General features: G+C 40.1%; 1 protein-coding gene and 1 long non-coding RNA gene across 4 annotated transcripts in view; one reads left to right on the top strand and one right to left on the bottom strand.

Annotated features, from left to right (window-relative positions):
- The window catches only part of LOC136792817 (uncharacterized), a 407,046-nt gene that overhangs the window by 149,924 nt on the left and 241,946 nt on the right, over positions 1–15,176 (bottom strand). The gene's annotated exons all lie outside the window — the stretch shown is intronic.
- The window catches only part of TNFSF11 (TNF superfamily member 11), a 34,824-nt gene continuing 19,875 nt past the window's right edge, over positions 228–15,176 (top strand). Inside the window, exons 1-2 of the mRNA XM_059042213.2 lie at positions 228–591; positions 7,332–7,499. Coding sequence (XP_058898196.1) covers positions 361–591; positions 7,332–7,499 — 399 coding nt within the window. The 5' untranslated portion in view covers positions 228–360. The remainder of the gene's footprint in view (positions 592–7,331; positions 7,500–15,176) is intronic.

The raw sequence follows: 15,176 nt of genomic DNA, 5'->3' as shown, positions 1-15,176 counted from the left end.
GGCCTCTGGAACCGCTAGAACAACCCACAGCCTCCTCCTCCGAGGGCCCCGATGGGGAGGGAGGAAGCCTTTCAGGGAGAGAGTAAGGGAGGGAGGGCGAAAGGAAGGAAGGGGAGCCAGGGGTGGGAGTGGAAGAGGCAGGCTCGGCCGGGGCTGATTGGCTCCCGGGGCCAGCCCTCCCGAAGCGGTTTATAAGAGTTGGGGCGGCCGGCACCCTCCTCGCTCGCCCGCGCGCCCCAGAAGCAGCGGCCGGCTCTGAGCGCCCCTACGTCGAGGCCCGCCTGGCCGCGCGCCGGCTCTGCGCCGCCTTTGCACTTGGCCGCCGGCAGAACAGCCCCGGAGGGAGGCGGGCCGAGCGCCATGCGCCGCGCCAGCCGAGACTACACCAAGTACCTGCGTGCCTCCGAGGAGATGGGTAGCGGCGGCTCCGGCGCCCCGCACGAGGGCGTCCTGCACGCCCCGCCGCCGCCCGCGCAGCCCGCCCCGCACCATTCCGCCGCCGCCTCCCGCTCCACGTTCGTGGCCCTGCTGGGGCTGGGGCTGGGCCAGGTCGCGTGCAGCGTCGCCCTGTTCCTTTACTTCCGAGCGCAGGTGAGTGCTCGTCTCTCAGGGGCGCACGGGCGGGGCGCACCCGCCTTCATCCTCCAGCACTTTGTAGGCGAAGGAGTCTAGTCCCCCGGCGTGACTCCCCAGAGCTTGCATATTTGGGGAGGGGAAAGTGACCCTAAAAAGGGAGCGTCCGGCTGGGAGACAGCCAGGCGCGGGGCCCGGCGGCGCGCGGGCCTCTGGTCCTCGCGCACGCACTCGGCCCCGCTGCGCGCCGAAGCTGAGCTCGCCTGGCCTGGTGCGTTTGAATTTCCCCCGGCGAGACCGCATTGGCCGCTCACCTCTTTGGGAAACGACTGCACACTTTCCTCTGCTTCCACTTCCCACTTGAAGCAAAGAATGAACTCAGGTCCACTCAGGAAGGACCCGGGCCCCGCTCGCGCGGAGTGAGACAAGAAAGAAGGGCCCTCGTGCCTTCCCACTAAAGTGGGCGGAGGAAGGAAGCAAAGTGTGTGTGGAGGTGAAGTTCTCCTCCGGCACAGACTAGCGACAATCTAGCAAGTAACCAACCTTTTCAAAGGTGAGGAAGCCGGTTAGGAACGGCAGAGAGATAGTAGAAAGGAAGGGGTAAATTTGTAACCTTATGCTTTCTGGTGGTTTATGCTCTTGTGTTTTCTTGGAAATTGCAGTGCAGTTGGTTGGATTCATTCAAGTATTCTTGTCTGGTGCTGTGAACTCTTTCTCAAAGGAAGTGGGGGGCTGACTGTGCATTTTTTTTTTTTTTTTATGGGAAAAGAGACTTGGGTTTGGACTTCATTGGTTTTCAGATTCAAAGGTGATTACTAAACCAAATTGAATGCATCAGAACAAGGCATTGCCTGGGCTGTATGGATTTTTGACGTGTGCCAGAGTCTTGAACTCCATGACTTGTAATCATAGGCTTTTTGTTAAATATTCAGTATCCACTAATTTGCATTTTATAGAACTAGTTTATCTACTAAAAGGTAGACATACTATGCGCAGTGCTTTAGAAAATTTGTATTTGTATATTAATAAAAATAATCTTTTCCTATTGAGAGGAAGTTTTTCTAAAAATACAACTTTCAAGTGGTTTACTTGCAACATAGATTACACAAATCTATATGAAGTGATGAAACATTTTTCTTTCATTGGAGTTTGCTGCAGCCAAGAATGAGTGATTTATCCATTTTCTCACCCAGCGTGTGGTCCTGTCCCCCTCCTCCCCCTGCCCTGCCCCACCATTTAATGTCTGTATATTGAGTGCCTGCATTGCACATGACACTATTAAATGGTATGGAATATGAATTAAGAATCATTTATTCAACATACAGTGTCCACATACTATGTGCATTGCATGATGCCAGGTAATGAAGGGGCCTATAACAAAAGACTAAATTCATAGTGAAATAAGAGAGGAGCATTCAGAAAAGGGACAGAAGATTCAGTAGTTCTCTTTTATCTTTTCTAACAACTTGGGGTTATGGCATTTTCATAGCAATAGTAGTGAAGTGAGTATTCAGCACTGAAAGAGCATTAGGGAATGAATGAGTTCTAGGGACCAGGAACAGCTTAGATTGGCAGGAACCATGGAAATCGGCATGACCATTTGGGAAAAAATGATCTGTTGGGCTGTTGAAGAAAGTTTTCAGCTTCTTTGTAGGGATTCTCAATATTAATGGCCTGGTGGGCTGAGGATCCTACCCTTCTGATGATCATTTAGCAATCTTGATGTCACATGGATAGAAAATGTTCAGATGGAGAATTTAATGTCATCGAATTTCTGGGTACAGTTTTCCTAAATGCCATGAAGATTGGGCTTCTCCAAGACTTATGCAAATATATATTAGCCATTACTCTGAACCCAACTGTGTATTACATTTTTAAAAGGTCATCTCCTTCAGTTAAGAAGTAATATTAGGAGGAATGTTTTCGTAGGAGGATACTCCACTAGATGTGGTTACATTTTGCTGAGTATGGTATCTACAGTTAATACTGAAAGGGGTCCGAATCATTTAGAGATACATTCGGAAGTAGTTACAAATGAAATAAGATGTTTGGAATTCGTTGCAAAATAATAGGTGGGGAGCCTGGGGAACAGGGAAGTGGTTGCTTATAGATGAAACAAGATTGGCCATGCACTGGTAGTTGCTGAAGCTCTGTGATGGGTACCTGGAGGTTCTACAAGTCTACAATTCTTTCCACTTTGACATATGCTGGAAGCCTTCTTTCGAAGTTCTAGTTGAGAGAGTAGATTCAGTTTGACCTGACACTGATTTAACATGTTCACTTATATCAGCTTCCTTGGATTAGAACTTGGTACCAAATAAGAGATAGGTTTTTGATTTCCACTAAATTTGTGGGTCAACTACTTGGGGCTTCTGAATGTGTTTGAACTAGAATGAAATCATCTAATATCAGGTAATATGCTTGCAGTTAACAGTTAAAAAAAAAAAAAGAAAAGAAAAGGAGCCAGTTTTATTGTTTTTGTTTAAAGATGGGAGGGGGAGCCATGCAAATCCTCAAGAAAAAACAATTCAATTTAGTTTTAAATGCATTTAGAAAAATGCCCCCAAATAATGTAAAAATTATAGTGACAAAAAATTGTCCCCTGATCCACTCATGCTTGAATAGCTAAGCGTGAATCAGCCTCCTGAATGTTTGTAGATTGCTTGTGCCTAGATTAAGAAAAAAAAAAAAAAAATGTACTAGATCCAGTGTAGATTGGCTTTTCCCGTACCAACCTTGCCAAAGAAAAAATAGCATGTGGCTTGTGCTATATATTTACCACGTAGTATTCATACTTTGGTTTACAAAGAGAAAAAAAAAAAAAACCTTAGCTACAAGATAAGCTTTTCAGGAAGCTCAATCTCTGTCCCCTTTTAACCCCTTCCGCCAAAGCCCCAGTATGCACGCCAACCTCCCTGGGCTGTTTGTTACCCAAACAAGAGAGCAGTCATTACCGAAAATCTGATGTGGAGGTGTGTAGGCTGCCTGCTTGAAAAAAACAGAAAACAGAGTAGCACACTTGTCTAGCATCCTGCCTCATTTAACCCTACAGATGATTAAGTTTCAAGGAAGTATTTTTTTTTTTTTTTAAAGATTGAGTTCCTTTCACATGAACTACATCATCTGATCACTGTATTTTTGAAGTCCAGTTTAAATCAGATATTCAAGATTCACTTAATATTTTCAGTCATTTCTAGGTACAATGAATTCATTTAGGGTTTACTGTGATTTTTTTTTTTTTTACTGTGATTTTTGGATGAGTTTCTTCGTTCCTCTGTCGAGTGTAAGTTCCTTGAAGGTCAGGACTGCCTGTTTTGCTCACTACCTTCTTTACAGCATCCAACCTAGGGCTTTGCATGTTGAATTTACTGAAAAAGCTTTTCAAATGATTTGCATCACTAGAAATATACCTTTTTCTAATTTGTAATGTGTAAATGATCTCATTAGTAGCTAAAATAGACTAAAAAGTGTAATTTTTCCATCATATAAATTTTCTATCCAGACTGCTGTGTCAGGGGATGGGTTGTTAGGGGAGAGGTTACATTTGTCCAGCCATTCGGTGAGTAATGTGGAGGGTCCAGCATCAGTCCGACGCCCTGCCCTGCAGCTCCTGCAGTGCTGAGACCACAGGAGCAGAGGCCATCATTTGCCTGTGTGTGTTGCTGGCCCTGCACCCCTGCACCTCTATACCACCCTTTCTCCTGGTCTCCATCTTCAGCAAAGGAGAGCTGCAAGGGGACTGGAATAAGAAAGACATTTGCTTGCAGGTTAAAAATAAATTTCTAAGACACATGCAACCCTATGTTCATAGCAGCACTATCCACGTTAGCCAAGACATGGAAACAACCTAAATGTCCATTGACAGATGAATAGATAAAGAAGATGTGGTACATATATACAGTGGAATATTACTCAGCCATAAAAAAGAATGAAATAATGCTTGCAGCAACATGGATGGACCTAGAGATTATCATACTAAGTGAAGTGAGTCAGAGAAAGACAAATACCATATGATATCACTTATATGTGGAATCTAAAATATGACACAGATGAACTTACTTATGAATCAGAAATAGACTCAGACATAGAGAACAGACTTATGGTTGCCAAGAGGGCGGGCAGGGTTGGGGAGGGATGGAATGGGAGTTTGGGATTAGCAGATGCAAACTGTTATATATATGTATAACTGAATCACTTTTCTGTACACCAGAAACTAATACAACATTGTAAGTCAACTATACTTCAATAAAATAAATTTTTAAAAATAATAAAAATAAAATTCTAACATATGACCCTTAAATAAACAAAATAAGTGAGTATATCAAAATTAATTATGCCATACTTTCATTTGGGAAAACAATTGGTGACGTTTTATATATGTTTTAGCTCTAATGTGACTTTCTGAAAAGGTGGTTCTCACCTGCACATTAGAAACACTTGGGGCGAGAGACTCAGTTGACCCCTCCCCTTAGGGATATTGATTAAATTGGCCAAGGGTGGGACCTGGGCATGGACATTTTTTTAAGAGAGAAGAGACAAAAATCTTTGCATTAAACCCTTAGCCATTATTGACCATTTCAGTAATTTTGTATTAATACTAATTGGTATTACTTGTGAAAAAATCTTTAAATTGGTGTCCAAAGAGATTTGGAGACATTTTAATAGCAGACAATCGATATTTGTATCTTTGGTATTTGAAAGCATTACTTCTCAAACTTTAACGTGCATCAGAATCACCTGGGATCTAGTTAGAATGCAGATTCACAGGCACTGCCTGGGGTGGCACCTGAGCATCTGCATTTCTAACAAATTCTGGGTGAGCCTGTAACGCTGCAAGTGATTGGACTATAGTTTCCATAGCAAGAGTCGCCGCTACTGCTGCTTCTATTGAGGGCACTTAGCTTGTCAGCGGGACTGGAGCTTAACCAATGTTAGGGTACCCAGGCATTTCCCCACTAAAACCATACTGTTCCTTTAGCTCAGTGGCTTTCTGGTGGTGAGCCAGCTGAGGCCTTTGCAGGATTCTTCTTTCTTGAGGTCTGAACCCAGCGACTCTTCATATCAGTTGTCCAGGCTTCTCTGGTTTTTTGTGAAACTTATTGGTATAAGTGAGCTTTTTTAAAAAAGTATGGAATTGAACACTTGCCTTATATAAAATCTCAGTTATTCTGGTTCATACTAATTACTTTAAAGAAATAAAAAGTAAACTTGGATTGCAAATAGTTTTGCTTCCTGAGTCACACCGTGCAAACGTGGAATGATAAAATTTGTATTAGTGGGTGCACATTTGTTGAAAGGCTGTTATTTCATTTTGAGAATCTCAGGTGTGGATAGGGTACTTTCTTAGCTTACTTCTGACAGCTGGTTAATAAACCTGCACATCTTCTGATGACTTTCAAAAAGTTGATTAAACCAGGGAACGAGAGACTTGATGTCAATTGACTGGGATTTGGTTATTGGAAACTTACATAATTTTCTCTTTTTTTCATCTAGCCTGTACCTAGTCATAAGCAAATGCACATGAAGTACCTAGAATTTTTTGAAAGAAAAGGACAATAAATTAAACCACTTAAAAATTAAACCCATTAAAACAATCAGGTAGCTAATTACCTCTACTATTTACTTGGCAGTTGAAACCACTACAAAGGCTTGTAGGAGCCCCAGGAGGAGCTGGCAGACAATTTTAAGAAAAGAGCAATACTTAAAGAAATGCTTATGCTGGCACCTGTTTTAACCAGGGGACCAGCTAATAACTTGATGGGGATATTTTGGGTGGGACTATCCAGTACACTACACGAATTTTAGCATCCCCTCAGCATGTATCCATAGAACTTGCTCACACCATGAGCCCTCCTCATCCCAGCTGACACCAAATATCACCACACACATTCTCAGGCACCCTCTGACAGATGTACCACTCCAGGTTAAGAAAACTGATGAGAGGTTCAACGAAAAGGGAAATTATGCTTTCTGGCTTTAGATTTTCTTTGGGGCTAGGAAATGGATTTCTCCCTCCCTTCTTCAGCTGATTAAAACACACACTGGAAAAAAAAAAAAAAAAAACACACATTGGGGCCTCCCTGGTGGCGCAGTGGTTGAGAGTCTGCCTGCTGGTGCAAGGGACACGGGTTCGTGCCCCGGTCCGGGAAGATCCCACATGCCGAGGAGCGGCTGGGCCCGTGAGCCGTGGCCGCTGAGCCTGCGCGTCCGGAGCCTGTGCTCCGCAACGGGAGAGGCCACAGCAGTGAGAGGCCCGCGTACCGCAAAAAAATAAATAAATAAAAATAAAACACACATTGATTAAGGGAAAAGGCTAGGCAAACATGGCAGCTGAACATGATGTTAATTTCACCTGATTTATATAGGTTTCATGCTTTGAATATCCAAGTGGGCTTCAGAATCCCACATAGCGTGTTGCATTGGGGGGACTTAAAAGGCTTTCTCTCCCTGTACTGAACACATGTAATTTCTTTGATTCCCCTCCTCTCAGTGAGCACTTTTACAATGTAAGACGACTTTGGTGATTTCCTCATGAATCACATGTGTACAGGTGTGTTGTGGATGATAGTCAGCTACTCATAAAAATGAATTAGAAGTCAGGTTTTTCACCAACTCGATGGTAATTGTATTAACTATTAGTTGTTGGGGACATAATGACTCTTGCAAGGATGAATTCTTTTGTCCTTAAGTCACACTTTATTAAATAACAGAATGATCAGTGATAACCACTCTGACGTCCTCACATTTTCCCCCCTCAGATGGATCCTAATAGAATATCAGAAGACGACACTCACTGCATTAATAGAATTTTCAAACTCCATGAAAACACGGATTTGCAAGACACAACTCTGGAGAGTCAAGACTCAAAATTAATACCTGATTCGTGTAAGAGAATTAAACAGGCCTTTCAAGCAGCTGTGCAAAAGGTGAGTCCACACTGAGATAAGTCAAGGGCCCTCACTGACTCTCCTAATATTGAAAATTAAAACTGGCTAAGTGCTGTTGACTTTGTTCTTTTTTATTTTAATAATTTGTAAGAGAGCTAAAGAGAATTTTTTGCGGGATTAGCAGAATTCTTTTGAAGTTGGTAGTGGTTAGTTTTGGTGACCAGCAACATTCATGCAAATATTCTTTTCTTTCCTTCCTTTCTCTCTCTTTCTTCCTTCCTTCCTTCCTTCCTTTTCTTCCTTTCTTTCTTTCCTTCTTTCTTCTTTTCTTTCTTCCTTCCTTTCTTCCTCCCTCCCTCCCTCCCCCCCTCTCCCTTCCTTCCTTCCCTTACTTTCTTAATTTCCTTCTTTTTCTTTCTTTCTTTCTTTCTTTCTTTCTTTCTTTCTTTCTTTCTTTCTTTCTTTCTTTCTTTCTTTCTTTCTTTCTTTTCTTTTCTTTTCTTTTCTTTCTTTTTTTTCTTCTCTTATTTTGGAGGAGGGATTTACATTCACACTTGGAAGGAGGACAGAGATAGTTTGTGGTAGTCAGTGGGTCAGTTTGCTAGTTTGAATTCCCTGCCTTAGAAGACATTCCTTTAGCTCACAGGATTCTCTGCTGGCTACTTCCCTTATATTTGGTTTCACAATGGTAGGAACCTCTATTCCACATCTGTGGATCCAGGTCTCTGTTGAGAATAACTATAGCTGGTCCACTGTTGTCATCCGAAGTGAGGGGGTAAAGAGAGTAGAGCAAGAATTGGTGTGGTGGGTGAGATGGAAATTCTCTGTCCATTTTTCATTCTCCGGGAGAGCTGGGTGAGAAGGGAGGAAATGGGGACAGAGAAGACAGATGACTTCTCTACACCGACAGCCTCAGTTGAGAAACCCTGGGATAACTGCTTGTTTTACTTTCCTGGATAAAGTCACTTGAGAATTCTGCAGCCTTGCAATTACTTTACTTCTACCCAAGAACCGGGTAGCATCCCGTGACTCCAGTGCATGCACATCTGTATACATTGCATACTTGCGTGCACATCTGCATGGATTCTTGCATCTGCTTATAAATCCCAGCCTCTAGTTTGCAACTCCCTGGGCTATCTCTGATCATCTTAGAGTAAATACTAAAGTTCTCAAATGCCTTAAATCTAAACTAAAATTTAGTTTCTTTTTTAAAGATTCACAAATAGTAATAGCATTTTTTAGAAAGAGGATATGTATTGGACATAGAAGTAGGTCGATAAAGCTGTTTTGTATAACCCTTAAAACTGATCTTTGCTATATTTCAACAAATCTAAGATATCACGAATTTTCAGCTTACTTTATTTCATGCATTGCAAAGAAAGAAAAGAATTTTAACTGAAGAATTAAACATGATCACTATAGATTCTAGTTGCATCAATTTCAGAGATTCTGAAATATAAAAAAAAAATACATCATAGACTTAAGGAAGTACATATCATTCTAATATCTATAAGAGCTATCGCTTAAAAATATTGCATTTTCATTATAGTGTGTAGGTGCTTAGCTTTTACGCAGTAGATGCATATTTTAAAATGTGGGTTTAAATTTGATCGTTTTATCTTACATTGTAATTTTTGAGCTATAGCAACAGCAATTCCACTAGTCTAATTCATTTTTTAAAGTTCTATGACATTTTCTTTTTCTGCTTTTGCAAAAAATTAAACTACTAAAAATAAGAGAAAAATGAGTAACTTCTGATTTTTTACTATGGAAAGAAATTGGAAATTGAATGGCTACTATACTGTATTTACCTCTGCTCACATCATCTTAATTCATATATATTTTGTGGGAAAAATTGTGGCATATGAAGTCAGGTACACTTACGATTAAATAAATGTGATCTTGGAAAATACTTAACATTTCTTCACTTTGGCTTCCTCATCTTTAAAAAGTGGAGCTCACAATCCCTCCGTAGCAGGACTGTGGCTGATTTGAAATAAAAGATGTAAAGGACCTAAGCACAGTACTGGAAATATAGTATGCACTCATTAAATGTTTATATATTACTTTTATCAGCATTATTACTAATTCATTGTCATTGTTGATGATTTAATCAAAGACATATTTTAAAATTTTAGATAGAGCAGGTTTGATCATTTTTCTAAACATGCAATAGGACAAAACAATAGGACACTGAAAACCACTGTGACATTTTTATCACCAGCAGCAATAAACATGTTGATTATATACTATCCTTAGGAAACTACTAGGTCCATTTAAGATGTATAATTAATTAATTTAATTAATACAGTAAATAATTAAACAGCCTATTCTTAAGGCATTTTAAGCTATATGTTGAAGGATAGTGTATTAGTGGAGGAGAGAAAGACATAACATTTGCAAGACCCTCAATTTAAAATTATCATCAAAAGTCCTGATCTACATTGGGAAAAAGAGGATCTACTGAGCTATATATTGTGAAATCTAATACTCAATTTGCTATTCTTTTCTTATTGAAGTATAGTTGATTTACAATATTGTGTTAGTTTCAGGTATACAGCAAAGTGATTCAGTTTTTTGTCAGATTATATTCTATTATAGGCTATTACAAAATGTTGGATACAATTCCCTGGGCTGTAAGGGAATAAGCAAATCCTTGTTCCTTATTCTATTTTATGTATAGTAGTTTGTATCTGTTAATCCCATACTCCTAATTTGTCCCTCCTTCCCTCCCTCTCCCCCTCTGGTAACCACAAGTTTGTTTTCTGTCTGTGAGTCTGTTTCTGTTTTTGCATATACATTCTTCTGTATTGTTTTTTAGATTTCACATGTAAGTGATATATTTTAAAAAAGAATGAAATATTGCCATTTGCAGCAACGTGGATGGACCTAAAGAATATTATACTTAGTGGAGTTAAATCAGACAAAGACAAATTCAAATTCATTTTTTATTGTTTTTGTTTTATGTTTCATTTTCAGTAGTCAGCTTTTTATCCCACCTCTTAAATACTGAGTGGTCTATCTATAAACATTGGCATGTACCAGAGGTAATCTGTTAGTTCAAAGCTGAACCTCTAATTAAGGTAATTCTGGTTAAGTAAATGATTGTCTCCTAATTTTCTGTTTAAATCAACCCATATTGTATATCCTTACAATGAAAAACAGATAAACTTTTAATTTCAATGGTGTTCTGGTTCTTAAAAATTATACTTCGGGTTTCCTCTGGAAGAATAAGTATGCAAGATCAGCCAAGATAATTTGGAAAATAAGTAATATTAAGAAGAACAGATACCATTAACATTTACCTATGAGAATGCAAGGATGGTTCATCTTAACAGGTCAAAGGAGAAAAACATTATCATCTCATAGACACTGAGAAGTGATTGACAGAATTTTACACTTATTTCTGATGTTTAAAATCCATTAGAAAACAGAACAAGATGGATTTTTGATGTTATCCTAAATAGCTCAAACTAAAAGTTAGCTAATGATGAAAAATAGGAGCATTTCTCTTAATATCAGGAATACACCAAAGATGCCTACTGTCTCCATGTTATTTAACATTGTTCAGAATGTGCCAGCAAATGTAATTACATATGAGAATGAAATAAAATATATAGAAGGTAGAATCTGCATGTGATATGATTGTATACTTGGGAAAGTTCAAAAGAACTGAAAAGCTACAAGCAAAATAAATCAGTTTGTAAACGTTAATAGCCAGGGACTTCCCTAGTGGCACAGTGGTTAAAATCTGCCTGCCAATGTAGGGGACACGGGTTCGAGCTCTTGTCTGGGAAGATCCCTCATGCCACAGAGCAGCTAAGCCTGTGCGCTACAACTACTGAGCCTGTGCTCTAGAGCCCGTGAGCCACAACTACTGAGCCCGCAAGCCACAACTACTGAAGCCCGCACACCTAGAGCCCGTGCTCCACAACAAGAGAAGCCACTGCAACGAGAAGCCCATGCACAACAATGGAGAGTAGCCGCTGCTCGTCGCAACTAGAGAGAGCCTGCGTGCAGCAACAAAGACCCAACGCAGCCAAAAATAAATAAATAAATTTATTTAAAAAATAGTTAATAGGTAATAATCACTAGCTGCCCCCATTTCAAACAATAATTAGAAAACATGAATGAAAGATTTCATTCATAATTTTTAAAAAGCCTGAAAAATTAGCTTAACAAGGAATGTACAAAGCTAGAAAACTCTATAGAGGCATTTAAAATAGGATCGGATAATGTAAAGACGGAACTATGCAAAGCCATAGTCCATGAATGAGAACATACACCTTGGAGTAGACCTCATTTTCTGTGTGTGAATGTATGTGTGTGTATAATTTAATATAATAGAAAATTATTTTGAATAAGTGGGTGTAATTTGGGTTATTCAAAAATGGGACTAAGACATTTTTTTGCTGTTTTTTTTTTTAAAGTGATAGCCTTATCTCACGTCCTAAGTGGAAACAAATGCCAGATGGAGAGACGTGGCCAATAGCTGTTCCCTGGCAGTCCTACACTTCTGTTCCCTCGGTGAACTTTCCGCCGCTAACTCCCCCATCAGAACTTATTTGTTCATTGTCCCGTTTCCTTTGAGCTTTCTGACTGACTGTCTAGAGAGTACGATAAGCCAATTTGTACTTAAAGATGTTGATGAACAATAATGACAGAATTTCCACTATTTTAGGAGCCTGTTGGGGACAGCATGACTCATTCCACATGAGTAACACTAATTATGAGAGATTCAGTGCCTGGGAAGCCAGAAGGAGAAAGATTTGTGGGCAGACAAGAATAGTCAACTGCTCTTATTAAAGACACACAGGTTTTGGGTTTTTTTTAAGATTTTTTGATGTGGACCATTTTTCAAGTCTTTATTGAGTTTGTTACAATGTTGTTCCCTTTTATGTTTTGGTTTTTTGGTCGTGAGGCATGTGGGATCTTAGCTCCCCAACCAGGGAATGAACCCGCACCATCTGCACTGGAAGGCGAAGTCTTAACCACTGGACCACCAGGAAATTCCCAAGACACACAGCTTTAATTATACTAACAGACTAATGTGACTCACAGGATGAGTAGAACTTTATTTCATTAATTTAATATTTGTTTTTGTTGTGCTATAGGATTGTTACTCATGGGTAACAATATTACGCACAGGGAATTCTTTTTAAGGAATAAGAAGTTGTCATAATATACCGTTGTGTGTTTGGAGGTAGAAGATGCCATTTCTTCCCCCAGACAAGAGACTCTTTAGCAAGGAGACACGTTATTCATCTTATCATCAGACTCAAGCAATTTTATTCAGTGCACACACTGTGCTAGGCAGTTTGCTATAACTTGTCCTTTAACCAAGGATTTACCCTTCTCTTACCTTGGCCAAATAATGATTTTCCAAATGTATTAGCCTTTGATGAGGATTACTGGTGAAGGTGACATTCTATACATCTTGCCAAAATAATCAGATTTCTCATTTCTCTTGCTGATGCTAAAAATAGGATGGATGTATCAGGCATTCATAAGTAGGTTTGTATCTTAGCTTCAGTTCTAATATAGGTATTGGGTGAACCCATAAAACACAATTACTTCTGTGGCTGCAATCATTACTGAGAGATCTCCCCATCCAATGGTAACAAATGCTAGACATAAGCACAATATCACATTCTATGTGTGCAAAAAGTGGTATTTACCCAGCCCGTCTTTGGTTAGACAAGTAATGCTGTTTTTTCTGCCTTTTTTGTTTGTGGCTGGGTTTTCTTGGCTTTCTTTCCCTTTAGCACAGAACTCTGAAAGCCTCTTAGTGATCCAACCCTACCAACCACAATTTACATAGTCTCTCATAACAGTCTATGACAATAAAGAAAACACTAGTACAAATACGGTGTCCGATTTATAGAGCAATTCTTGCTCCAGCTCTGGCCGCCTCTCTGGCCTCTGCCAGCCTGAGGAGCAGTGTGGGGGGGCTCAGGCCTGAACAGGAAGTCTTTCACAAACAGCTACCCAATGTGAAATCAACAAGCAGGCATACTAACATCAAGCAGAGTCACATCCCATAATATACAATGGAATATTATGACAACTTCTTATTCCTTAAAAAGAATTCCCTGTGCGTAATATTGTTACCCATGAGTAACAATCCTATAGCACAACAAAAACAAATATTAAATTAACGAAATAAAGTTCTACTCATCCTGTGAGTTACACTAGTCTGTTAGTATAATTAAAGCTGTGTGTCTTGGGAATTTCCTGGTGGTCCAGTGGTTAAGACTTTGCCTTCCAGTGCAGATGGTGTGGGTTCATTCCCTGGTCCAGGAGCTAAGATCCCACATGCCTCACGACCAAAAAACCAACCTTCAGACCTCCCGACCAGTGTCAGTGGAAAGCCATCTGTTTATACATATTTATACATCCTGAGCCCTGGGCTGTGACTCTACTTGATGTTAGTATGCCTGCTTGTTGATTTCACATTGGGTACCTGTTTGTGAAAGACTTCCTGAAACTTACTTTGAAATGTATCTGAAAGGGTGATATGGAGGAGACAGATCAATATACAAATCAGCCCAATCACTTTGCTCTCCAACCGTGGGGTGTTCAGTGCATTCAAGGTGACCTCCCTAGGACGCTGGAAGGAAGCAAGGTGATTTACATGTATATGTGTACTTTAATATTGGCTTCAAAATATTTTTGTGAATATTTTATAAGGTAGCTAATACACAGGAACGTTTTTATTTAATAAATAAATATGCACGTTTGGGAGCATTAAAAATTTTTCCCTGAAAAAGCTGCACAATCAGAAATGCTTAGAGATCTTGGAATGAATCTGCAGTTCCCTCAGGACAAGAACTGCAGCCACTTTGCTCACTTTTGAATATATCACATCTAATTTAGACTCAAGATTGAAGGAAAAAACAAGTAAATGACTGATGACTTCTTGAACTCTGTAAACTAATGTTTTTTAATAATCATGGGTCATTGACCAACTCACAAAGCCATTCAGAATGTTATGTCTGGTTCTCATCTATTGGATGTCTTACCAATGTTATAATTGATCATTATTAATATTATAGCCTGAAGCAATAATGCCTCCATATAATCATACTACAGGTTAATTTTTGTTGAAAGTTATGTTCACCTGGACTTCTTGCTTTAATCATGTTTTTCCCAGGTCACTTTGCCTCTTCATCGCTTATAAACTATATAGAGGCAGGTTTACAATGTGAACTAAAAACACAGCTCTGGCTTCTTATATGTTTTTGTAAAACTCTCTTATTTCGTCCCAGAATATGAAAAGCCAATGGTGATGATGGCTACCAGTAGGCTATGTTGTTAGCATATTCTTTTTTTAAAAATTTATTTATTTTGCGGTACGCGAGCTTCTCACTGCCGTGGCCTCTCCCGTTGCGGAGCACAGGCTCCGGACACGCAGGCTCAGCAGCCGTGGCTCACGGGCCCAGCCGCTCCGCGGCACGTGGGATCCTCCCGGACCGGGGCACGAACCCGTGTCCCCTGAATCGGCAGGCGGATTCTCAACCACTGCGCCACCAGGGAAGCCCTGTTAGCATATTCTTGAGTAACCATTTCCTGGAGTCAGTAAGTCTCTGAGCCTCCAAAGATTTACTGGAAAATGGGGTGTAAGACCAGAGCCATAATCACTGAACAATTCATTCTTACCTGGAATTCTTATTTTATTCCCTGGGAATCAGTGCATAGTTGGCCTTATCTCCTGCA

The sequence above is a fragment of the Kogia breviceps genome, chromosome 16, assembly GCF_026419965.1.
Source record: "Kogia breviceps isolate mKogBre1 chromosome 16, mKogBre1 haplotype 1, whole genome shotgun sequence".
Lineage (NCBI taxonomy): Eukaryota > Metazoa > Chordata > Mammalia > Artiodactyla > Physeteridae > Kogia > Kogia breviceps.
Note: the sequence above shows the minus strand (reverse complement) of the source record. Positions and strands in the feature narration are given on the sequence as shown.